The sequence below is a fragment of the Mauremys reevesii genome, linkage group 24 (genome assembly GCF_016161935.1).
Source record: "Mauremys reevesii isolate NIE-2019 linkage group 24, ASM1616193v1, whole genome shotgun sequence".
NCBI classification, from domain to species: domain Eukaryota; kingdom Metazoa; phylum Chordata; order Testudines; family Geoemydidae; genus Mauremys; species Mauremys reevesii.
The window spans coordinates 21897202-21923729 of NC_052646.1; the positions used below are offsets into that span (position 1 = coordinate 21897202).

A 26528-nucleotide genomic window follows, 5' to 3' on the forward strand; every position below is an offset into this window, starting at 1 on the left:
AGAGATGCACTAAGCTGTATTGCAGAAGGCTCCTCAAAACACCTGTGTGAGCATCCCAAGCCAGCTCCCTGGGGCACTCACCACCCCTCCCCTCCCACCCCCTGGGGCACTCACCCCCCCCCATGTCAACTGTATCTCCCAGCAGCCCCTGGGGCACTCACAATTGGCGTGGGTGGGGAGGGAGGATGGTGTATCTCCCAGCAGCCCCTGGGGCACTCACAGTGGGGGCGGGGGAAGGAGGGGATGGCGTATTTCCCAGCAGCCCCTGAGGCACTCACAGGGGTGGGTGGGGAGAGGAGGGGATGGCGTATCTCCCAGCAGCCCCTGGGGCACTCACAGTGGGGTGGGAGGAGAGGAGGGGATGGCGTATCTCCCAGCAGCCCCTGGGGCACTCACAGTGGGGAAAGCAGGGGATGGCGATCTCCCAGCAGCCCCTGAGGCACTCACAGTGGGGAGGAGGGGAGGGCGTATCTCCCAGCAGCCCCTGGGGCACTCACGGAGGGGGGGGGAGGTGGGGGTGGCGTATCTCCCAGCAGCCCCTGGGGCACTCACAGTGGGGGGGGGGGGAAGGAGGGGATGGCGTATCTCCCAGCAGCCCCTGGGGCACTCACAGTTGACGTGGATGGTCACCTCCTTCTCCAGCTGCACCTCAGGGGGGCTGTCGAAGTCCAGCACCTGGCACCGGTAGGTCCCGCTGTTGGCCCTGGAAACGCTGGGCAGGGTCAGGACCCCGTCCTGCTTGGTGGCCAGTTCCACGACCTTGGAGGCCTGGGGGGATGGGGAGGTGTTCAGGGCAGTCCGGTAACCCTCCCTGGGCTCAGCCCCACGGGGCCCGGGCACCCTCACCACCCCCACAGGGCTCAGCTGCCTGGGGAAGCCTGGTATCTCCCACCCCTGGGGCCTGTCCGAGGCTGGGCACCACCAATACCTGCACCCGGTAGAAGATGTACTCCGGCTCCGGCTGCCCATCCCCCCGGCACCGCAGCCTCACGTCGTCCCCCTCCTTGATCACCAGGGGAGACTCCAGCAGGAACTCCACGTTCTCCGTGAAATCTGGGGGCAAGGGGGGTCAAAGGTCATGAGTTAACACCGCTACCCCCGGTGTGTGTGTGGGGGGGTGTTACAGAGCAGCAGCAGGAGTGCGAGTGTGTGGCCGAGTGCATGCAAGGAAGGGTCTCTGCACAGGCAATAGCCTCTTTCACAGACCCCAAGGCCAGAAGGCGCCACTGTGACCATCTGATCTGACCCCCGGCATAGTGCGGACCAGAGACCTGCTCCCGAATCATTCCTGTGGCTGATCTCCCAGGAAACAGCCTGTCTTGGTTTAAAAATCAGCAGTAGCAGAGAATCCACCACGGCCCCTAGTAGGTTGTTCAATCCTGAACACTGCAAATTTCTGTCTGAATTTGTCTAGCTGCAGCTTCCAGCCGCTGGGGCGTGTCAGACCTTCCTCTGCCTGACTGAAGAGCCCGCTAGCAAATATTTGTTCCCCAGGTAGAGACTTGGACTGGGATCACGTCACCCCTTTGCCTTCTCTCTGTGAGGCTAAATAGCCTTGAATTCTGAGGCAATCACTACAAGGCAGGTTTTCTGACCCTTTCATCGTTCTCTGGCTGTTCTCTGACCCCTCCAATCGACCAACATCCTCCTGGACCCAGGATCCCAGCAGTGGTTAGAGGGAAAATAACCTCTCTGCTCCTACTGGCGGTTTCCCTTTTTACGCCTCCCAGGATTGCAGGACCTCTTTTGGCCACAGCTTCGCACCGGGAGCTCACATTCAGCTGCTTATCTGCCCCCAAAATCTTTTTCAGAGTTGTTGCTTCTCAGGACCCTCCCGTAAGGATGGCCGAGATTCCCAGATGTGTGCACTGACATTTCGCCATAGTTAAATGCATATTGTTTGCCTGCCCGCCGCTCTTCCTCCTCTTCGTTGAGCGGCATGCCTGCGGCAGGTCCACGAGCCCGGATGCGGAGCTCAACCAGAGCTGGGAAGAAGTCTTGCAGGCATGCCTCCACCGAGCCCGCAGCGCCTGCTTGGCGCGCTGGTGCCTAGAGCCGCCCCTGGCGCCCAGCTTACCGAGTGAGCCTGATTTCTCTGACTCAGTGACTCGTCCTCTTCAGTATTTACCACTCCCCCAATTTTTGTGTCATCAGCAAACTTTATCCAGCAGGATTTTGTTTTATTCCAGGTCACTGATAAAAATGTGAAATAGCGCAGACCTCTGCAGGCCTCACCGGAAACCCACAATTCCCCGTTTAGTTACGTTTTGTGATCGATCAGTTAGCCAGTTTTTAATCCAGCTAATGTGCGCTGTGTTCATTTCCTATCTTTCTAGATTTGTAATCAGAACATCCTGTGGTATCAAGCCAAAATCCTTACAGAAGTCTAAGTCCATCACGTCAACACTGTTATCTTGAGCAATCGAACTTGTCATCTCATCAAAAACAGGTACCAAGTTAGCTTGACAGGATCTATATTGCATAGACCCCTGATGATTCATATTAACTACATCAACCTCCTTTAATTCCTTGTTAATCGAGTCCTCTATCAGCCACTCTGTCATCTTGCCCAGGATCAAGGTCAGGCTGACAGGCCTATAACTACCTGGATCATCCTGTTTAAAAACTGGCACAACCTTTTCCTTCTTCCAGTCTTTTGGACCTTCCCCGGGGCTCCAGACTTCTTGAAAATCAACATTAACAGCAGCTCCTTTAAACTCTGGGATGAGACTTATCTGGTTCTGCTGACTTAAAAGGTTTAACCTTAGTAGCTTTTGTTTAACATCCTTCAGAGATACTAGTGGAATGGAAAGAATGTTATTACCAAGTGATAAGATATAATCTGTTTTATCCCCAAATACAGAGCAGAAATGTCTACCAAGCATGTCTGCGTTTTCTGCATTATTAGTGATAATTCTACCTTTTCCATATAGTAACAGACCAATACCACTGTCAGGATGAGTTTTAAAAAACGTATTAGGAACAAAACTAATCATCGTCCTTAACTCTACTGGCCACAGATGTCTCCTAGCATCCCTTTGTTTCCCCTATCAATTTCCTACAGTTCCTAACTTCTGATTTATATTCATTCCTATCAACTTCCCCTTTCTTCCATTTATATTTATATATATAAATTTTATAGTTGCCTTTCATTTTCCCTCTAAACAAGGTTGTTTTTTTAACCAGCACAGCTTTCTTCCTCAGTTGTGGAATTGTGGTTTTTGGGAATCACGTAAGGTGTTCTTAAATTATTCCCCTGTTTCTGTGCAGCAGTTGCAAGATGCTTGTGCAAAGGCTTTTGCACAAGAACCCCATGATGCACATACACCAGGAAGAGCCAATGACGTGTGTGAGTGGAGAGACTGCAGGCCAGGGCTGCACTCACAGCACTATGCCAGGCTGAATGTCTTACAGACGGTACTGGCTGAACTGGTGCTTCTGCGCACAAGCGTGTGCAAGGTCTGTGTCCCTGCATATAGTTGTGCAAGGCCAAGGGACGTTTCCAGTCTTGGTGCGTGTGTCAGGGTCAGTACCAATGGAAGCCTAGTGTCCCTGTGTATGCACACAAACACACTCGTGCAAGGCTAGCATCCTCGTGCACGTGCCATACCTGTGCCAGCGCACTCAGTACTGCCAGTGTCCTGGGGGTGCGAGGGTTACTCACAGTGCAGCACGAGGCTGAAGTGCTCTGAGGTGGTGTTGCCCACCTTCCCCTGGGGCAGCGGGTACTGGACCAGGCACTGGAACTGGGCATCCTTGTCGGCCTTGCTGGGGCGCAGATAGAGGGTGCTGGACACAGACTGCAGCCCTGAGGCCTCCTTCACGGAGCGAGACACCACGTACATGTCTGGGGGGAGAGCAGAGGGGTCAGCACAGGGGTCAGTGTGGGGGGGGGCACGAGAACACAGTGCAGAGCACACAGGGGTCAGCATGTGGGGGGACGAGAGCACAGGGGTCGGTGCAGGAGGGGCGAGAACACAGGGCCGGGTGGGGCTGGGAGCGCAGAGCTCAGGGCGGAGGGGACAAGCGTGTGGGAACACAGGGGTCAGAGTGTGGGGGGACGAGAGCACAGGGGCCGGCATGGGGCAGGGAGCGCAGAGCTCAGGGCAGGGGGACATGGGAGCACAGGGGCCGGGGTGGGGCAGGGAGCTCAGAGCTCAGGGCAGGGGGACATGGGAGCACAGGGGCCGGGGTGGGGCAGGAGCGCAGAGCTCAGGACATGGGAGCACAGGGGCCGGGTGGGGCAGGGAGCGCAGAGCTCAGAGCGTGGGGCAGGGAGTGCAGAGCTCAGGGCGGAGGGGACGAGAGTGTGGGAACACAGGGGTCAGAGTGTGTGGGGGGTGAGAGCACAGGGGCCGGGGTGGGGCAGGGAGCGCAGAGCTCAGGGCGGAGGGGACGATAGTGTGGGAACACAGGGGTCAGAGTGTGTGGGGGGTGAGAGCACAGGGGCCGGCATGGGGCAGGGAGCGCAGAGCTCAGGGCAGGGGGACATGGGAGCACAGGGGCCGGGTGGGGCAGGGAGCTCAGAGCTCAGGGCAGGGGGACATGGGAGCACAGGGGCCGGGGTGGGGCAGGAAGCGCAGAGCTCAGGGCGTGGGGCAGGGGGCGCAGAGCTCAGGGCGGAGGGGACGAGAGTGTGGGAACACAGGGGTCAGAGTGTGGGGGGGTGAGAGCACAGGGGCCGGGGTGGGGCAGGGGGCGCAGAGCTCAGGGCGTGGGGTAGGGAGCGCAGATGTCAGGGCGGAGGGGACGAGAGTGTGGGAACACAGGGGTCAGAGTGTGGGGGGGTGAGAGCACAGGGGCCGGGGTGGGGCAGGGGGCGCAGAGCTCAGGGCGTTTAGGGAACGCGGCTGTTGGGGAGGTGGGCGAGGGGCAAACTGGGGGGGTCCCGGCAATCAGGCAGGGGAGAGCCAGAGGGGCCCAGCAGCAGTGGGGAGGGGTCCGGGGCACGGGGGGGGGAGTTGTCTCTGTTACCGTCATTGCGTTCAGTGGGCGCTTCCAGGCGGGCCCCATCCTTGAACCAGCTGATGGTGGGGGAGGGGTTGGCGTTCCGGCTGCTGCAGGTAGCGATCTGGGCACAGGCACATGACATCACTCCCAGCACAGCCCCCCCTTACCCAGCCCCCCTCCCCCCTCATGCAGTGCAGGGACCCCCAGTCAGAGGGAGGTGCCAGGGGCTGGGGACCCCAGTTCCAGATTGCTGGGTCTGAGTGACCCTAATGAACTGTGGGACCCGACTCCCACCAGGGAAGGGCCCCCGCTTGGCACCACCCCGTCCGCTCGGTCGCCTCACCTCGGACACCGACCGCTCCATCACGGACAGGATCCCGGGGTTAGCTGTGAGCTCCGGGGGTTCGGGGGGTTCTGCGGGGAGGAGAGGGAGCAAGCGTGAAAACAGAACCGAACCGCACCGGGCCAGGCTGCTGCACAGAACTGGGCCAGACCTGCCTAGGCCCAGCGTGCCCAGGGGGGAGCAATGCGGTGACAGTTACAGAGAACAGGTTCAGCGAGTGGGCGTGTGTGCACAGAACCCCGCCGGGGAGGGGGCTGCAGGGCGAGGGTCAATCGACTCCTGCCCCATGGAGGCACGAGCAGCCTGGGCCGCAGGGTCACACGTGCAGATGGACGTGCAAGGGACCGGCGTGCTAGGCCCATTCCCTGTAGCATCCATGTCCCTGCACCCACACACAAGTGAGTGGGATCCCTGGGCCTGCCTCAGCGAGCTCGGCCAGAGGCAGCTGCACCCATGGAGCTAGCCCCAAGCTCGCAAGCAGGGGGCTTGCACAAGGAGGAGAGGCTTGCTGGGCCGGCGTGGGGGGCTGAGGGAAGAGGGTGCAGTCCCAAGGAAGGGGGAAGATTGGGGGTGTGGGGAGCAGCGAAGGAGGTGCAGTGCCAGCAGGGGGGAGGGTGTCTACCACCAGCCTGGGAGGGGAAGCTGCGGGATGCCAGGGCACGTGGGGGGGGGTCTCTCTCACCGTACACCCGGAGCTGGGCCACCCCCTCGGCGCTGCCTGCGGCCCCTGCTATCACCTGGCAGGAGAAGGCCCGCTCGTCGCTCACGTCAGCCTTCGGCAGGACCAGGCTGAGATTGGCGTCCATGTGGACACGGCCTGAGTACTCGGTGCCCTTGTCCGTCACCCCGTGGCCCCCGTCGCTGTAAGCCACACGCCGCCTCTCCCCGTCCCGGTCCGTCTGGGGGGAGGGGAACAGAGTTAGTGACTCCCCCCTTGCACAAGCGTGTGTGGGATTCACCCCAATGCCCCCTCCTCGCATACATGTGTGAGAGAGTCACCCTCAATGCCCTCCCTCGCACACACGTGTGGGATTCACCCCCAACAGCTCCCTCGCACATGCATGTGTGGGACACCCCCTTCGCAGCCCTCTCTCTCTCTCTCACACACACACAGGATTCATCCCCGCACTCACGTCACATCCATCCTCCCCTATGGGATTCTCACACCCCCTTTGAGCACAATTGGATTCACACCCACAGCTCCCCCAGGCAGTAGCATAACCCCCACCATGTACAGCGAATCTCCCCCGGCCCCCCAGGTGAGGAGTCACACCAGCCTCCCCCATGACACCCTCCCCCCGCCGCTTGCACGTGCGTGCCAGGATACTCACAATGAACCATTCCACCAGGCGGGTGTCAGGTGACCCGGTGATATTGTGCGTGCAGGGGATGGTGACCTGGGATCCCAGCAGCACCTCGACCTGCGCTGGCACTGAGATCTGCACCACGGCCAGGCAGCCTGGGGGGCAGGATGCGGAGAATGAGTGAGACAGGGCCCATAGTTCCCACACGACCAAGAGCACCCCTGGATGCTCCCTATGGCCCAGTATGGCCCCTCCCACCCCTGGGCCAACCCGCCCCCCCCGTGGCTCCTTATCCCCCTCCTCTGGTCCCAGAGAATCAATAACCTCCCTCTGGCTTGGTATCCCCACGCCCTCTTCCGTCCCGCAGTCCTGCCCCTAGAGCTCTGCCGATCTTAGGAGCTGGGGGATGGGGTGAGAGGAGGGAGCGGGGGCAGAGGAAGTGGGAGACTGAAGGGGGTGAAGGGAGGTGGAGGTGGTTGAGGAAAAACCAAATCATAGAATCATAGAACTGGAAGGGACCTCGTGAGATCATCTAGTCCAGTCCCCTGCACTCAAGGCAGGACTAAGTATTATCTAGACCATCCCTGGGGCAGGGGTTTGTCTAACCTGCTCTTAAACATCTCCAAGGTTGGAGATCCCACAACATGTTCCAGTGCTTAACCACTCTGACAGTTCCCTAATGTCCAACCTAACCCGCCCTCGCTGCAATTTAAGCCCATCGCTTCTTGTCCTGTCCTCAGAGGTTAAGAACAATTTTTCTCCCTCCTCCTTGTAACAACCTTTTATGTACTTGAAAACTGTGATCGTGTCCCCTCTCAGGCTTCTCTTCTCCAGACTAAACAAAACCAGTTTTTTCAATCTTCCCTCATAGCTCATGTTTTCTAGACCTTTAATCATTTTTGTTGCTCTTCTCTGGACTTTCTCCAATTTGTCCACATCTTTCCTGAAATGTGGCGCCCAGAACTGGACACGATACTCCAGTTGAGGCCTGATCAGCGCCAAGTAGAACGGAAGAATCACTGCTTGAGTCTTGCTTACAACACTCCTGTTAATACAGCCCAAAACGATGTTGGCTTTTTTTGCAACAGCGTTACACTGTTGACTCATATTTAGCTTGTTGTCCACTCTGACGCCCAGATCCCTTTCCGCAGTGCTCCCTCCTAGGCAGTCATTTCCCATTCTGTATGTGTGCAACTGACTGTTCCTTCCTAAATGTAGTACTTTTCATTTGTCCTTATTGAATTTCATCCTATTGACTTCAGACCATTTCTCTGGTTTGTCCAGATCATTTTGAATTTTAATCCTATCCTCCAAAGCACTTGCAATCCCTCCCAGCTTGGTATCATCCACAAACTTTATAAGTGTCCTGTATTCTCTATGCCATTATCTAAATCATTGATGAAGATATTGAACAGAACTGGACCAAGAACCCATCCCTATGGGACCCCAGTAGTTATGCCCCTTCAGCATGACTGCAAACCATAGATAACTACTCTCTGGGAATGGTTTTCCAGCTAGTTCTGCATCCACCTTGTAGTAGGTCCATCTAGGTTGTATTTCCCTAGTTTGTTAATGAGAAGGTCACGTGAGACTGTATCAAAAGCCTGACTAAAGTCAAGATATAACACATCTACCACTTCCCCCCATCCACAAGGCTTGTTACACTGTCAAATAAAACTATCAGGTTGGTTTGACATGATTTGTTCTTGACAACTCCATGCTGACTGTTATTTATCACCTCATTATCTTCTACGTGTTTGCAAATTGATTTCTTAATTATTTGCTCCATTATCTTTCCGGGTACAGAAGTTAAGCTGACTGGTCAGTAATTCCCCAGGTTGTCCTTATTTCCCTTGTTATAAATGAGCACTAGATTTACTCTTTTCCAGTCTTCTGGAATCTCGCCCGTCTCCCAGGACTTTTCAAAGATAATTGCTAATGGCTCAGATATCTCCTCAGTCAGCTCCTTGACTATTCTAGGATGCATTTCATCAGGCCCTGGTGACTTGGAGACATCTAACTTGTCTAAGTAATTTTTGACTTGTTCTTTCCCTATTTTAGACTCTGATCCTACCTCATTTTCACTGGCATTCACTATGTTAGACGTCCAATTGCCACCAACCTCCTTGGTGAAAACCGAAACGAAGACGTCATTAAGGACCTTTGCCATTTCCGCATTTTCTGTTATTGTCTTTCCCCCCTCACTGAGTAACAGGCTCACTCTGTCCTTGATCTTCCTCTTGCTTCTCATGTATTTGTAGAGTTTCCTTGTTTCCTTTTATGTCCCTGGCTAGTTTGATCTTGTTTTGTGCCTTGGCCTTTCTAATTTTGTCCCTACATACTTGTGTTATTCATTTATATTCATCCTTTATAATTTGACCGAGTTCCCACTTTTTGTAGGACTCTTTTTTGAGTTTTAGATCATTGAAGATCTCCTGGTTAAGCCAGGCTGGTCTCTTGCCAAACTTCCTGTCTTCCCTACGCAGTGGGATAGTTTCCTCTTGTGCCCTTAATAATGTCTCTGAAAAACTGCCAACTGTCTTCACTTGTTTCTCCCCTTAGACTTGCTTCCCTTGGGATTTTACCTACCGACTCCCGGAGTTTGCTAAAGTCGCCTTCTTGAAATCCACTGTCTCCCTCCTACCATTCCTTAGAATCATGAACTCTACCATTTCGTGATCACTTTCACCCAAGTTGCCTTCCACTTTCAAGTTCTCAACCAGTTCCTCACTATTTGTCAAAATCAAATCTAGAATAGCCTCCCCCCAGTAGTTTTCTCCATATTCTGAAATATGGCCTTCTGTTAATTCGTTTAGCTAAGAACCGGAGACGGACCTCCTTCAAAGTCAGCCTGATTACCTTTTGTTCTGCAAGGAAATCCCAACTTGTCAAAGAGGACATGAAATTGTATAAAAGATACCTGGGTCCTGATTCTGCTTAAGCTTCATCGGGGAAGTTTGAGTGACAAGGCTGAGGTCCCAGTTATGCTGGTATGCCTTGAATATGATATGTAGACATTGGACTATGACCTATTAACTGAATTCTAAAGGAACTCTGCAACTACAAAGCTCACCATCTCTGCCATGAGTCTGAACCTCGGTGAATTGAACTCGCATCTGTATGTATATTGATCTTTTAGCCATACTCTCGCTCTCATTTTTTAATAAATGTTAGTTTAGTTAATAAGAATTGGCTGTAGCGTGTGTTCGGGTAAGATCTGAAACATTCGTTAACCTGGCAGGTGATGTGTCTGATCCTTTGGGATTGGTAGAATCTTTTCGTTTACATGATGAAATAAGATTTACAGAAATGTTCATCATATTTGACGTGGGTACCGGGATGGAGGCCTCAGGCTGGGCATTTTAAGGGGACTGTGTTGTTTGGACTCCTGAGTAACCAGGCAGGTAATAAAGAAGCTGTGTTATGCTGGTTGGGGAATCTAAGTATTGGAATCTCCACCAGCTTTTTTGGGGTTTGGCTGCCCCATTCTTTGCCGTTCACTCTGAGTGACCACAGCTGGCCCCCACTAGGACCCTGGTCACGAGGTGGAGTCATACTTGGATACACACTCCCACGGGTTAATTGGGGTTTTGGATCAGAACCACACACTTGTCAAAATTTAATTTTGATATTGGAGAGTTTAAGGGTTAAAAATCAGTTACAGTGAGTGACCCCTGATCAAGATCCTGACAGAAAAAGCCTGGAAGAATTGTGCTCACAGAGGGGGCTGTCTTTTAAGAAAAAGGCCCCAGAGCAGGAACTGAAAAATCTGTTACTAGCCAGTGATAAGGAATCAGACCCCGCGAAAATGCTTGCGGTGAGAAACCAGCACCTAGAACTTGAACATAAGCAAAAGAAGCTGATATGGGAGGAGAAGCTGCTGAGAGAGAATGCCCGTGTTTTGAACATGAACAGAGAATGGCAGATATTCGATTGCAGGAACTAGAAGCTAAGGCAAAAGTGAACAGACAAACTCCAACTCAAGAGAATAAAGGCACAACAGGAACTGTATCATCCTGGAAAGCCAGCTCCTCTCACCAGCAAAGATGGGGAGAGAATCTCTCCAGTTTGTAGCGATGTTGGGATGTTGTTTGACTCTAAGCAGTTGTCTGTGTGTAACCAAATATACCCCAACACTGCCACCTTTTACCGTGAGCTCAGGTGAAGGTAACCCCATAACGTGTGTAAAAGTCACTGGCAAAAGCTGTTTAGGGCAATGTACAGCTTCTAACATCACTCTTGTTAAAGCAGATCTTGTCAAAGAGGAAGGGAGTGGCGGGTTAGGGGGAGAAGGGAGTGGCGGGTTAGGGGGAGAAGGGAGGTGTGGGGGGGTTAGGGGGAGAAGGGAGGGGGTGAAGGGAGTGGCGGGTTCGGGGAGAAGCGAAGGGGGCAGTGGGAGGAGCAGGGGGAGGTGGGGAAGGAGCGTCAGCCGGCAGCAGCTGTTTGAGATTCCAGGCCGGTCCGGCTAAGCTGGGTCTTTGTTTCAGGGTCTTGTCGACACAGACAAGTGCCAGAAACACTCAGTGCCAGGGACACGCTGGAGAGACCGACCCTGGGGGCGGGGGCCGGGGGAAGACAGACCCTGGGGGCAGGACAGACAGAAGGAAGAGACCCGGGTGGGACAGAGGTATCACTACGACGCAGGGGAGATTATGGGCTGGAGAGGCAGGGAGCCCCCCACCCCCGGCACTGAGGGGGAGGGTATGAGCAGGCACTTGGCACAGATGGGGCGGGGGCATTGACTTGTTTTCCTTCCTGGAAGTAGCTGGGTGATGAGAGGCTTGCCTGGGGTGAGAGGCTGTGCGACAGGGGCCTCGCACTGGTTGGGTGTGTAACACACACAGGAACATTAACACACTCGCAGGTTTGCAGGCAGACACACACTGGCCTGCACACTCTGTGCCCTCCTAACGCTGTCACACACACAATTCAGCCGCACTTTGCTGGCAGGACACACTAGCCAGGCACCAGAGGGCCCGCTTCCCCCCCCCCCCCCCACATACCAGCCATCGCATACTCAAGCACTCACACGCCCACTCAAAGATTTGCACACACACACTCCCATGCACACCCCTCCGGCTGTAGACTCCCAGGTGTGTTTACACGCTCAGGCTTGCACAGGGAAACGCACCTGCATGCAGGCATTAAAACGACCCCTGCTCGGATACAATTGCATGCACTCTCCCCAACTCCTCCTAAGAGCCCCACTCTGCACCCCCATCTCCAGAGACCGGCCCAGCTGGGACCCAGGCTCCTGGATCAGTGCTCGGACCCTGCCCCTCGTGTGCAGCTAGAACAGTGGTAAGAGCGAATCCCAGGGCATGGATCTATGGGGACGCAGACCCCACGGCACTCAGGGGCAGGGGGGCGTCCTGGTTCTAGTGGCTAGGGGTATGAACCCATAGCACTTGGGGGAAGGGGGGGCTGGATCTCAGTGCTAATGCATGGGGGAGGGAAATGGGGGGCTGGGAGGTAATTTTTGCTGCGCTTGCAACGCACCTGCAGGGGAGCTGAGCCGAGCTGGGCTGGTGCTTCAGTGGTGTTGGTGAGAAATGGGGGTGGGTGTTTTCCAGACACTTTATTTCTCTCCCCTTTGTTCCCCTCCTCTGTCTGTCTCATCCCCACCAGCTGAGACCCTACCTCCATCCGTCTGGGCTCAGGCTGGGCGGCTGCTGGCGACTGGGGGACCAGTGACAGATTAGCCTCGTTAGCAGAGCCCCCGCCGGGGGACAGGACGGTGACAGCTGGTACCATGGAGGCCATGAAGCAAAAGCCCTGGCCAATGCCAGACCCAAGCCATGGGGCCAGAGGAGGGCTATGAGGTGGGGGCAGGGACACACACACACACCCCGCCCCTGCCCCACACAGTGAGGGGGTCTGAATAAATCCCAAACTTTGCCTTCCCTATAACAAAGGGCATCAGGGATGGGTACCCAGGAGTCTTGGTTCCCAGCCCCTCCCCTCCCACTCTAACCCACTAGACCCCCAGCCTGGAAAGAACCCAGGAGTCCTGACTCCACCTCCCCAGCTCTCACCCACTAGATCTCTGCTCTTACAGACACTTTCCCCAGCTGGTTTCAGAGCCCACCCCTGGCGGGGTTCTTCCCCTTAATCCCCAGAGAACGTGCTCCCCGCGTTCCGTCTGGGCTCCAGACACTGGTGGATTAGGCCCCCTCCCAGGGGGACCACCCTGGGGCCCTGGTTGGGCCGATTGTTGGAGGGTCTATGGGCCCAGAGGATGGGACTCCAGACACCCCTGCCTGTGGGGGCTCCCGTGTCTCCAGAGCACTGGAGAGGAAGGGGTTACAGGCCAGGCAGGAAGGAGCTGGGAGCAGATTAAACAGTAACAGGTGCTGCTGACCCAGGGAGCAGCTGTCACTGCCTGAACCCGAGCTGGGCAGCAGAAGCTGAGGTGGGGTGGGGAGCAGGAGCTGGGACCCTCCTGCCCCCTGCACACAGTGGGGCACATTCCCTCCACCACACACAGCCAGGGGACTGGGATGGGCGTCTACTCCCACACGCGTGCCAGGGGCCCAGCCAGCCTATCTATGCACATGCAAAGGGGCACATTGGTGCATGTGTGTGCGAAGGGCCCAGCCAGCCTATTCACGTGTGCGCCCTTTGCACACACACTGGTGCATGTGTGTGCAAAGGGCCCAGCCAGCCTAGTCACGTGTGCGCCAAGGGGAACAGAACACACTGGTGCATGTGCGTGCAAAGGGCCCAGCCAGCCTATTCACGTGTGCGCCAAGGGGAACAGAACACACTGGTGCATGTGCGTGCAAAGGGCCCAGCCAGCCTATTCACGTGTGCGCCAAGGAGAACAGAACACACTGGTGCATGTGTGTGCAAAGGGCCCAGCCAGCCTATTCACGTGTGTGCCAAGGGGAACAGAACACACTGGTGCATGTGTGTGCAAAGGACCCAGCCAGCCTATTCACGTGTGTGCCAAGGGGAACAGAACACACTGGTGCATGTGTGTGCAAAGGGCCCAGCCAGCCTATTCACGTGTGCGCAGGGGAACAGAACACACTGGTGCATGTGTGTGCAGGGCCAGCCAGCCTATTCACGTGTGTGCCAAGGGAACAGAACACACTGGTGCATGTGTGTGCAACCCAGCCAGCCTATTCACTTGTGGGCCACGGGCAACAGAACACACTGGTGCATGTGTGTGCAAAGGGCCCAGCCAGCCTATTCACGTGTGCGCAAGGGAACAGAACACACTGGTGCATGTGTGCAAAGGCCCAGCCAGCCTATTCACGTGTGTGCCAGGGAACAGAACACACTGGTGAATGTGTGTGAAAGGCCCAGCCAGACTATTCACGTGTGTGCCAAGGGGAACAGAACACACTGGTGCATGTGCGTGCAAAGGGCCCAGCCAGCCTATTCACGTGTGCGCCAAGGGGAACAGAACACACTGGTGCATGTGTGTGCAAAGGGCCCAGCCAGCCTATTCACGTGTGTGCCAAGGGGAACAGAACACACTGGTGCATGTGTGCGAAGGACCCAGCCAGCCTAGTCACGTGTGCGCCAAGGGGAACAGAACACACTGGTGCATGTGTGTGCAAAGGGCCCAGCCAGCCTATTCACGTGTGTGCCAAGGGGAACAGAACACACTGGTGCATGTGTGCGAAGGACCCAGCCAGCCTAGTCACGTGTGTGCCAAGGGGAACAGAACACACTGGTGCATGTGCGTGCGAAGAAGGGCCCAGGCAGCCTATTCACGTGTGCGCCAAGGGGAACAGAACACCCTGGTGCATGTGCGTGCGAAGGACCCAGCCAGCCTAGTCACGTGTGTGCCAAGGGGAACAGAACACACTGGTGCATGTGTGTGCAAAGGGCCCAGCCAGCCTATTCACGTGTGTGCCAAGGGGAACAGAACACACTGGTGCATGTGTGTGCGAAGGGCCCAGCCAGCCTATTCACGTGTGCAAGGGGGAACAGAACACACTGGTGCATGTGAGTGCGAAGGACACATCCAGCCTATTCACGTGTGTGCCAAGGGGAACAGAACACACTGGTGCATGTGTGTGCGAAGGGCCCATCCAGCCTATTCACGTGTGCGCCAAGGGGAACAGAACACACTGGTGCATGTGTGTGCAAAGGGCCCAGCCAGCCTAGTCACGTGTGCGCCAAGGGGAACAGAACACACTGGTGCATGTGCGTGCAAAGGGCCCAGCCAGCCTATTCACGTGTGTGCCAAGGGGAACAGAACACACTGGTGCATGTGTGTGCGAAGGGCCCAGCCAGCCTATTCACGTGTGTGCCAAGGGGAACAGAACACACTGGTGCATGTGTGTGCGAAGGGCCCAGCCAGCCTATTCACGTGTGTGCCAAGGGGAACAGAACACACTGGTGCATGTGCGTGCGAAGAAGGGCCCAGCCAGCCTATTCACATGTGCGCCAAGGGGAACAGAACACACTTGGTGCATGTGTGTGCAAAGGGCTCAGCCAGCCTAGTCACGTGTGTGCCAAGGGGAACAGAACACACTGGTGCATGTGTGTGCAAAGGGCCCAGGCAGCCTAGTCACGTGTGTGCCAAGGGGAACAGAACACACTGGTGCATGTGTGTGCGAAGGGCCCAGCCAGCCTAGTCACGTTAGCGCCAAGGGGAACCGAACACACTGGTGCATCTGTGTGCAAATCGCCCAGGCAGCCTAGTTACGTGTGCGCCAAGGGGAACAGAACACAATGGTGCATGTGTGTTCAAAGTGCCCAGCCAGCCTATTCACGTGTGCGCCAAGGGGAACAGAACACACTGGTGCATGTGTGCGAAAGGGCCCAGGCAGCCTAGTCATGTGTGTGCCAAGGGGAACAGAACACACTGGTGCATGTGTGTGCAAAGGACCCAGCCAGCCGAGTCACGTGTGGGCCAAGGGGAACAGAACACACTGGTGCATGTGCGTGCGAAGGGCCCAGCCAGCCTAGTCACGTGTGTGCCAAGGGGAACAGAACACACTGGTGCATGTGTGTGCAAAGGGCCCAGGCAGCCTAGTCACGTGTGCGCCAAGGGGAACAGAACACACTGGTGCGTGTGTGTGCAAAGGGCCCAGGCAGCCTAGTCACGTGTGTGCCAAGGGGAACAGAACACACTGGAGCATGTGCGTGCAAAGGGCCCAGCCAGCCTATTCACGTGTGCGCCAAGGGGACCAGAACACACGGGTGCATGTGCGTGCGACCGGCCCAGCCAGCCTATTCACGTGTGTGCCAAGGGGAACAGAACACACTGGTGCATGTGGGTGCAAAGGACCCAGCCAGCCTAGTCACGTGTGCCAAGGGGGAACAGAACACACTGGTGCATGTGTGTGCAAAGGGCCCAGCCAGCCTATTCACGTGTGTGCCAAGGGGAACAGAACACACTGGTGCATGTGTGTGCGAAGGGCCCAGCCAGCCTATTCACGTGTGTGCCAAGGGGAACAGAACACACTGGTGCATGTGTGTGCGAAGGGCCCAGCCAGCCTATTCACGTGTGTGCCAAGGGGAACAGAACACACTGGTGCATGTGCGTGCGAAGAAGGGCCCAGCCAGCCTATTCACATGTGCGCCAAGGGGAACAGAACACACTTGGTGCATGTGTGTGCAAAGGGCTCATCCAGCCTATTCACGTGTGTGCCAAGGGGAACAGAACACACTGGTGCATGTGTGTGCAAAGGGCCCAGGCAGCCTAGTCACGTGTGTGCCAAGGGGAACAGAACACACTGGTGCATGTGTGTGCAAAGGGCCCAGCCAGCCTAGTCACGTGTGCGCCAAGGGGAACAGAACACACTGGTGCATGTGTGTGCAAAGGGCCCAGGCAGCCTAGTCACGTGTGCGCCAAGGGGAACAGAACACACTGGTGCATGTGTGTGCAAAGGGCCCAGCCAGCCTATTCACGTGTGCGCCAAGGGGAACAGAACACACTGGTGCATGTGTGTGCGAAGGGCCCAGGCAGCCTAGTCATGTGTGTGCCAAGGGGAACAGAACACACTGGTGCATGTGTGTGCAAAGGACCCAGCCAGCCTAGTCAAGTGTGCGCCAAGGGGAACAGAACACACTGGTGCATGTGCGTGCGAAGGGCCCAGCCAGCCTAGTCACGTGTGTGCCAAGGGGAACAGAACACACTGGTGCATGTGTGTGCAAAGGGCCCAGGCAGCCTAGTCACGTGTGCGCCAAGGGGAACAGAACACACTGGTGCATGTGTGTGCAAAGGGCCCAGGCAGCCTAGTCACGTGTGTGCCAAGGGGAACAGAACACACTGGAGCATGTGCGTGCAAAGGGCCCAGCCAGCCTATTCACGTGTGCGCCAAGGGGAACAGAACACACTGGTGCATGTGCGTGCGAAGGACCCAGCCAGCCTAGTCACGTGTGTGCCAAGGGGAACAGAACACACTGGTGCATGTGTGTGCAAAGGGCCCAGGCAGTCCTATCCAGACATGCGCCGAGGGGCACAGGACATGCTCAGTGGTGCATGTGTGCGCACAGGACCCAGGGTGCACTCGACCCATCCGTGTGCAAGGGGAGGGCTCAGGACACGCTCCTGTGAACACATACAGCCAAGGGCACAGCCTGCCATCCATGCCACCCACCCAGTGGCGCTGGCATCCTGGGAAGGATTCTCCGCTCCCTACTCTCCATGTCCGTTCATTGCACCAGCTCCACCCCCAGCCCGGGGTCTCCCCCCTACCCTGCTCCCCCACCCCCGGCCTGTGCTGCCGTGAGAAAGTCCAAGTCCAAGGCCTGGCTATGAATAGCATCGCCCAGCCCCGAAGTCCCAGAGCAGCTAGAAATAACCCTGGTGAAGGACTTTCCTACTATCTGCCCGGCGGGCGTGTGCAGAGCGGGACTGTTTTTCTGCTGCTTCCCAGACCATGGACTGCATGGCATGGCACGCAGCCCTGAGTCACGCCCAGCTACCCTGGCTAATTAACATGGGGAGCCCCGGGCGGGCGCCTCTGCCAGACAGAGCTCCAGAGGTCCAGACCCATGGGGACAGGCAGCAAGGAGCAGAGGGAGGGGCTGGGGGCCAGGACTCCTGGGTTCTCTTCCCAGCTCTGGGAGGGGAGTGAGGTCTGGTGGTTAGAGCAGGGGGGGCTGGGAGCCAGGACTCCTGGGTTCTCTCCCTGGCTCTGGGAGGGGAGTGAGGTCTGGTGGTTAGAGCAGGGGGGCTGGGGCCAGGACTCCTGGGTTCTCTCCCTGGCTCTGGGAGGGGAGTGGGGTCTGGTGGTTAGAGCAGGGGGGCTGGGGCCAGGACTCCTGGGTTCTCTCCCTGGCTCTGGGAGGGGAGTGGGGGCTGGTGGGTTCGTGTGGGGCCAGGGCTGGGGACCGGGACTCTCCCCGACTGTTCAGAGGGGCTGTGTCCCGCACTGCAAAGACAACCAGGGGAAGATGAGAGCTGGGGAGAGGGAGCCAGGCGGGTAGGGGGCAGGTGCTGAGCAGCGAAGGGTTTCCCTTGTGCAATGGGACCATGCTGGCAGGCACCTGAAACCCTGTCTCCTACCCTCCCCCACGCCCCCAGGGCACAGAGCAGGGCAGGGAGGATGGCCCTGGGGGGCCTACAGCCGCCCCTGGGCAGTGCAGTGGGGGGGTGTGGAGGAGGCGGCCGGCTCCACTCAGACACACCTGGGTGATGTTATCAGGGCACAGGCTGGAATGTGCATGGCTGGGGGCGGGGAAGCGCCAGCTGGGGCAGAGACGCCACCTGCCCCTGCCTGAGAGCACCGAGCGGAACCAGTCTCACCCCCACCCCCGGCCAGGCTGATCTCGGTGCAGCCCCCCCGTGGAGCCCACTGCAACACTGAACCATGCAATGTGCCCCCCTTCCTGGGCCAATCTCCGGGTGCACAGGCCCCCTCACTCCACCATCTGCACCATGCAGCCACACTCCAATCCCTCCCCCGGCTCGGCCTGGCCAATCTCCGCATGCTTCCCCCCCCCCGGCACTGGCTGTGCCAAGGCACGGGCCCCGCCCGGCTGTGCCAAGGCAGCCGTCTCTCTCCCCCACTCCCCACCCGGAGGCCAGGTTGGTCTCCCTAGGCCACACGAAGTGTGGTTCTTCAGGGAGAGTCTCCCATTTTCTCAGCCCTGGGGCTGGGCTGGGACCCAACTGTTCTGTGCTGGGGCCAGGCTGGGGGAGAGGGGACCCCGTTTGTGCTGCGCCAGGGTGGGCGGAGTGGGGCTGCCAGACGCAGAGCCCAGGAGGCTGGGAAAAGCTATCGCAGGGGCCAGGAATGCAGGCGGCAGGAGCAGAGCAAACAACGGGCTGGGGCATGTTTGGGTAGAGATGGGCGGGGGAGGCAGCTCCCAAACCCACCCCCCTCCAGGCATCCCTGCCTCATTCCAGCTCCCCCTCCCAGCATCCCACCCATCCACCTCCCTGACAGCTGCCAACACTCATATCTGCCCACCCGTGCCAGCCCCCAGCGCCGCCAGCATCCACAGAGCCCTGAGCCAGGGGGCGCGACCTCCAGCATTCCAGAAACCAGGGGGAGCCGGGCCAGGGTGGGAGCCAGGACTGCCGGGTTCTACCCCCAGCTCTGGGAGAGGAGTGGGGTCTAGTGGTTAGAGGAGGCAGGGCTGGGAGCCAGGACTGCTGGGTTTTCTCCCAGCTCTGGTACAGGAGTTCATGGTGCATGCAGAGGGGAGAGCAGTACCCCCCCCACACACACACAAATAATTGCCGTGGCTTTTCTCATCTTGTCACCTGGCTGGTGAGTGACTGAACACAAAGTCACTGATCCCCAGAAATGTGCCAGGGTGTGTGGGGGGTGCTGGAGGGCAGGTGGGGAGAGGAGTGGGGAGGGGGTGAGGAAGGTTTGCAGCGGGAGAGGGGACAGGCTGAAGGAGCACAAGGGGTGGGTGGGAGAGGGGGAGATCACACTAAATTCCCTTTGAGCTTCCCAGACCCCTTTAAATTCCCCACTGCTTTTAAACCATTCATTAAGGGAGGGGTCTCTCTAACAAGGGGCTCTGCCCCCCCATCCAGACCCAGCTACAAAGATAATGGGGGGGGCTGAGCCATCAGCCCCCCAAACCCAGCCCCCCACCCTACACAGCCTCCCCTCCCCCTGCCCTCCCCACACAGCCTCCCCTCCCCCTGCCTTCTTCCCACACCTGGCCCCCACCCTACAGCTACCCCTCCTTGTCCTCCTCCCACACCAGCCCCCCACCCTACTCAGCTACCGCTCCCCTGCACCCCCCACTCTACACAGCTACCCCTTCCCCCGCATCCCCCACAAACCAGCCCCACCCTGCACAGCTACCCCTCCCCTGCCCTCCCCACCCCACCCCAGCCCCCACCCTACACAGCCTCCTTCCCCCACCCCAGCCCCACCCTACACAGCTTCCTCCCCTGCCCTCCCCACACAGCTACCCCTCCTGCCTTCTTCCCACACCTGGCCCCCACCCTACAGCTACCCCTCCTCCTGCCCTCCCCACCCTACACAGCTTCCCCTTCCCTGCACCCCCACACAAACCAGCCCACACCCTGCACAGCTACCCCTCCTCCTGCCCTCCCCACCCCAGCCCCCACCCTACACAGCCTCCCCTCCCCTGCCCTCCCCCACACCAGCCCCACCCTACACAGCTTCCCTTCCCCTGCCCTCCCCCCCAGCCCCCCCCCCTACACCGCTACCCCTCCCCCTGCCCTCCCCAACCCCCGCTTCTCTGACCCGGCGAGGGGGAGAAGGGTCCTGCCAAGGGGGCTCAGCCTGGCAGGTGACTGTTCCAGGGATGGGGATTGTGCCCCCTGGCCCCGGCAGGGAGGGGCGGAGACGAGACCCGGGGAGCCCCTGCCGGGTGAGGCGGGAGCAGCCCAGGGCCGGGGGGGGCAGAGGGGCTCGCAGATGCCCCCCCAATCCGAGACTAAAGTTCACATTGCGGGGGGGGGGCCTGGGGCACGGGCTGGGCAGCGGAGGGGCCTGAGGGTCCGGCGGCCGGGGCGCACGGTGAGGGGCGCACGGTGCCTACCTGGGCGACCGATCAGAGCCAGAAGCAGGAGGCCCCGCAGCGGGCAGCCGGACTGGCCCATGGTGTCCGCGGCCGAGAGAAACTGTAAGTAACTCCCGGAGCCCGTCCCGGACTCCAGCCCCCCGAGCCCGGCTCGCCCCGCCCCCGAGCCCGGCTCGCTCCGCCCCCGACCCCCGGAGCCCGGCTCGCCCGGCCCCCAAACACCCACCTGCCCAGAGAGGGCGGGGACTACGGGCTGTGCGAGCCGGACCCCGGGACAAAGACACCCCCGGGACCCCCACGCCACCAGGATCCCTGCAGCCCTCACCCCACCAGGGACCCCCGCCCCCTAAAGCACATTGGATCCCCTTCTCCCCGGCCAGCCCCACTCCCCGCCTTAGCCTGCCTCCCCCCTCGCCCCTGCAAGGCCCTGCCCCTGCCCGTCTCCCCATCTAACCCCCGCAGCGCCTCCTGCTGAATCCCGGGGCAAGGGGTCCCTCGCGCTGTCGCGGTGATAGCCAAGAGTCAGGGTCTGCCCGGGGGAACGGACCGGCCACTGGAGCCCTGGGTTCTTCCCAGGCCCGTTGGGATCCGTTTACCACTCAGACAGGCCCAGGTAGGTCTGGTATACATTTCCTGACAGGCCTGGGTAGAACCCAGGAGTCCTGGGTCCCAGCTCCCTCCTCCTCTAACCCACTGGACCCCACCCCACTCCCAGAGACAGAACCCAGGAGTCCTGGATCCCAGCCCCCACCCCACCGCCGAGCCAGGGACAGAACCCAGGAGTCCTGGATCCCAGCCCCCACAACACCCACGAGCCAGGGACAGAACCCAGGAGTCCTGGATCCCAGCTCCCTCCTCCTCTAACCCACTGGACCCCACCCCACTCCCAGAGACAGAACCCAGGAGTCCTGGATCCCAGCCCCCACAACACCCCCGAGCCAGGGACAGAACCCAGGAGTCCTGGATCCCAGCCCCCACAACACCCACGAGCCAGGGACAGAACCCAGGAGTCCTGGATCCCAGCCCCCACAACACCCACGAGCCAGGGACAGAACCCAGGAGTCCTGGATCCCAGCCCCCACCCCACAGCCAGGGACAGAACCAGGAGTCCTGGCTCCCCCGTCCCATCCATCCAAGACCACTTCCAGCCCAGGGCCTGACCTCTCTTTGCTCTCAACATGCTGCCACCTGCCCCTCACCTTCCCCTTCCAGAGGCTGCATATTCCACATTCCTGTCTCAGGGTCTGGGGGCATCCCCCAAACCTGGGTCAAAGGTCACCCCTGACTGGGGGAAAGGCCAGGATTGGTGACAGTGAGCGCAAAGGGAGGGGATGGAGAATGGGACATGGGGCCTTTCCCCTCTAGGAGGCGCTGGCGTCCATCTGGCCCCAGGGTGCTGGGAGGATGGGGGCACTGGCTGGGCTGGGGAGCTGATCCCCTGTAGTGCTGCTTAGCTGGGCCCAGAAGTGTGTTTCCACCTCCCCTGCCTGCTCTCTGCAGCCCTGGGCCAGGGCCAGGGCCAGGGGGTGGTGGGCTGCCAGCCCGGAGCTGGGGATTAATGGCAGCCTGGCTGGCAGCAGCCCCACAGCACACTGCAAATCACGAGCCTGGTGCATCAGAGACATCCCACCGGGCCCCCCAACCTGGTGCGGGGCACTGAGCATCATGGGAGCAGCCCCCTAGGGTACCCCAGCCCACCCTGCCCCCCTTCCCTGGATCTGCTCCCTCTGGTCTGGGAGCCCTTTGTTTCAGGGAGGTTGTAATCTGAGCCGGCTGAACCTGGCCGCCTGCGCTTTGCCTGGTAGGCTTGCGGGGTGTGTGCGTGTGTGTGACAGAGAGAGGGGGAGAGAGACACCAGGCAGGTAAGCATGAGGAATGGGTGAATGTGTGTGCATTCACAAATCCATGTGTGCAAGAAGCACACTCGCAAGTGTCCACAAAGAAGTGTTCTTGAGTGTGCATGAGTGTGTGAAGCTGTAGGGGGCTGTGTGAGTGTGTACACAAGCTGGGGTAGTGTTCTGCGTGGGGGGTGCCCAGGAGGCTCTGGCTGATGTGCAGAGGAGGGTGTGTTGTGTAGCTGTGTATCAGGAACTATGGTTAGGCCGGGCCTGAGGGATGGAGCCAGAGTTGGTTGTCAGGAACCGTGGCCAGGGCCAGGACACAGGAATCAGGAACAAAGCGAGGAAGCAGGAGCCGGGCACAGACAGGCCTCAGGCACTCAGCCAGCTGAAAGGGGAAAGGCTGACGCAGGGGCCCAGCAGCACTGGTGTGCCCATTAACACACACACACACACACACACACACACACACACACACACACACACACACACACTGGGCTGGGTCAGACCCAGGGGCACAGCCAGTGCTGGTGTGCCCATTAACACACACACACACACACACACACACACACACACACACACTGGGCTGGGTCAGACCCAGGGGCCCAGCCAATGCTGGTGTGCCCATTAACTAACACACACACACACACACACACACACACACACACGCTGGGCTAAGTCAGACCCGGGGCACAGCCAGACACTAGCAGACACATCAATTAACACCTATGCATGCACACACATGCACACACACACACACAGGCCTGAGACAGACCCGGGGCCCAGCTGACACTGGCATGCACACTAGCACACACACTAATACAGATGTGCACACACCCACAGACACACCCACAAACTGGGCTGAGTCAGACCCAGGGGCACAGCCAGACACTAGCACACACATCAATGAACACCTACGTGTGCACATGCACACACACACACACACACACATACACACACTGGGCTGGGTCAGACCCAAGGTCACAGTCAGACTCTAACACACACATCAATGCACACCTATGCGCACACACACACACATTGGGCTGGGTCAGACCCAGGGGCACAGCCAGCACTAGTGTGCCCATTCTCTCTCTCTCTCTCTCTCTCTCTCTCTCTCTCTCTCTCACACACACACACATTGGGCTGGGTCAGACCCAGGGGCACAGCCAGCACTAGTGTGCCCATTCTCTCTCTCTCTCTCTCTCTCTCACACACACACACACACACACACACGGCTGGGTCAGACCCAGGGGCACAGCCAGACACTAGCAGACACATCAATGAACATCTACGCATGCACGCGTACACACACACATACACACACACACACACACATACACACACACACACACACACACACACACACACACATGGCTGGGTCAGACCCAGGGGCACAGTCAGACTCTAGCACACACACCTATGCACACCTACGCACACACACACACTGGACTGGCTCAGCCAGACACTGGTGTGCACACTAGCACATGCACTAGTGCACACACTGGGCTGGGTCAGAGCCAGGGGCCCAACAGCACCCGCAGCTCTTGCAGGGCCGAGCTGGGATCCTGCGCCTCCGTTGGTTCATCACAGGCAGCAGCGTCACCGTGTGGCCAGTCCAAGAAATGCGCAGGGATGGAGCCGCCAGGAAAGTCCCCCTGTTGTCGTTTTCCCAAAGGGGCTGGCGGGGGCAGCAGGAGCCAACCAGGGCTGCCCGGGGGGGGGGCAATTTCCCCAGGCCCTGGGCCCCACAGGGGCCCCCACGAGAATATAGTATTTTATAGCATTGCAACTTTTTTTTATGGAAGAGGGCCCCAAAATTGCTTTGTTCCAGGCCCCCTGAATCCTCTGGGCAGCCCTGGAGCCAAGCACCTCTGCAAGTTGTGCCCAGTATTGGGGTGAAGGCTCAGGACTGGGAGCCTCAAATCCTGGGTTCTATCCCTGGTACCATGTAGGGTGACCACGTTGTACTTTGCCCAGGGTCTTTTCAGCGGGGATAAGGCAAAGCACCACATTTATTGGTAATACATGTATCAATCCACACTGTGTCATATGCACAGGAGATATAACTTAGATAATGTTTTCACCCCTCTTAGCTCATAGAGCCGAGAAGCGATTACACTCACACGCACACACACACTCACACACACACACTCCGTCTTGTTGTTGTTACCAAGTAGTTGCTCCCCTTAACTTCACTGGCCTCACCGGGCCAGTTAGATGGGGGAGGGGTGGAGCCGGGCTTCTGCCGATCCGGATCGATGCTCCCATGTTGACGAGACCTGGAATCCTCTGCAAGACACCCGACATTTATAGCAGCTTCCCTCTCATGCAAATCTGTACCAGATTCAAATTCCGTGTCTGTGTCCATTGGTCCTTTGTGCTGCCTCTCTCTGGGTGTTGTCTCAAATGTGCTGCCACATTTATTTTCAAAGAGGGTGTTTTCAAAAGCAGGTGCTGGCTTCTAACCCCCAAGGCCGTCAGTCTGTCGGCTCTTCTCTAGTCAGCCCACCGGACAGGTTTTATTGTCCTGGGTCTGGCTTCCATCCCCTCTCCAAGGGTTGCAGCTGTCTGGAGATGCTGCCTGCCATGCCTTGCTCAGGCACACCTCGTTCATTCAACAGGGCAATTGATTAAAACGAGGGGTGTGGGGGGGATCCGAGCAAAAAGACATTTTCCTTCTACCTTAACTATCCTTAGGGGTGATAACATTGTACCGAGGCTCGATACAAAGTTTCTATATAAGGATTTGATGCAAAGTTCCTATATCAAAGGACTTGATACAAAGTTGTTTGACAATAGAGGTTACATAGGGAAAGACTTAATGCAAGGTTCTAGGAAGAGGCACAATGCAAAGTCACATGACAATGATACACACTTCTGTGAAGATGCTTCATGCAGAGATTTATCTACAGCCAGACAGCAAATGTGAAAAAATCGGGATGGGGGTGGGGGGTAATAGGAGCCTATTTAAGAAAAAGACCCCCAAACTGGGACTTTCCCTATAAAATCAGGACATCTGGTCACTCTAGTAGTGTGAGGGGAGTGGGGTCTAGTGGGTTAGAGCAGGGTGGGGGCTGGGAGCCAGGACTCCTGGGTTCTCTCCCCAGCTCTGGGAGGGGAGTGGGGGCTGGTACTTAGAGCAGGGGGGGCTGGGAACCAGGACTCCTGGGTTCTCTCCCCAGCTCTGGGAGGGGAGTGGGGGCTGGTGGGTTAGAGCAGGCAGGCTGGGAGCCAGGACTCCTGGGTTCTCTCCCCAGCTCTGGGAGGGGAGTAGGGGCTGGCGGGTTAGAGCAGGGGGGGCTGGGAACCAGGACTCCTGGGTTCTCTCCCCAGCTCTGGGAGGGGAGTGGGGGCTGGTGGGTTAGAGCAGGCAGGCTGGGAGCCAGGACTCCTGGGTTCTCTCCCTGGTTCTGCCACTAATGCTGTGTGCATCCCCGTTGAGCTGCCTCTGTTAACCCGGTGGCAGCATGTCTATGATGCATTGGCATTGAGACAGTGGCAGGTGCTGTGAGAGCCGAGCCCAACGTGGAAGCCCACCGGAGCAGCGGGCGCCAGGGATAATTACCCTGATGATGAAGGAGAAGACACTTGTCTGCAGCAGGAGCCCTTTTCTAACTGGTCCCAAAGCCCCAGCTTCTCCAGCACACCCACTTCGTCTCCCCCAGCACTGGGCACACTTGGTCCTGCTCATGGCTCTGTCTACAAGGACCAACATGCGAGGGGGGGGGGGGTTGCAAACAGAAGCTCTTGAATGTCACAGGCCAAGGCAGAGCTGGGAGCTGGAGCCAGAGATTCTGACTGGGATAAGGGGCCATGTCTCAGTGAGACGGGCAGAGCTTCCCCATGGAGCAGCTGCCCCCCCCGGGAGGGACCTCCAGCCTGCCTCTCTCTCCCTCTGCACTGGCCTGTGAAGCCAAAGAGACCCCGGGGGCCCCATGCTGGCATCCTGGGACGTGCTGGTGGGGAGGCAAACCCGACAGGGCCTCCACGCTTGTCTCGGTGAGTTCAGACTAAGGGAGGGTGAGGATTGAAAGTGCCACAACTGTTGCAGAATCACTTTAAATGTGGATTCAGCTCCGTGGGGGCTGAGCAAAGGAAGGGGAGCGGCTCGGGGTTCACAGGCAGCGTCGCTTGGGACAGCAGCAAAAGCCACAAAGCCCACAACTG

General features: G+C 58.2%; 1 protein-coding gene and 1 long non-coding RNA gene across 3 annotated transcripts in view; one reads left to right on the plus strand and one right to left on the minus strand.

The window, feature by feature from the left end:
* The window catches only part of BCAM (basal cell adhesion molecule (Lutheran blood group)), a 30072-nt gene extending 9419 nt beyond the window's left edge, over positions 1-20653 (minus strand). For both annotated transcript variants that reach the window (XM_039513622.1, XM_039513621.1), the window contains exons 1-8: positions 20542-20653; positions 6625-6752; positions 5976-6192; positions 5294-5364; positions 4975-5071; positions 3665-3847; positions 929-1053; positions 612-768 (exon numbers count right to left, since the gene is read on the minus strand). In XM_039513622.1, the coding sequence (XP_039369556.1) occupies positions 612-768; positions 929-1053; positions 3665-3847; positions 4975-5071; positions 5294-5364; positions 5976-6192; positions 6625-6752; positions 20542-20602 (1039 nt within the window). In that variant the 5' untranslated portion in view covers positions 20603-20653. The remainder of the gene's footprint in view (positions 1-611; positions 769-928; positions 1054-3664; positions 3848-4974; positions 5072-5293; positions 5365-5975; positions 6193-6624; positions 6753-20541) is intronic.
* Positions 566-9743, plus strand: LOC120390766. The gene is made up of 3 exons (XR_005591134.1): positions 566-684; positions 2337-2449; positions 9414-9743. It is a non-coding gene; the product is annotated as an uncharacterized LOC120390766 (long non-coding RNA).
* Positions 20654-26528: the final 5875 nt, after the last annotated feature.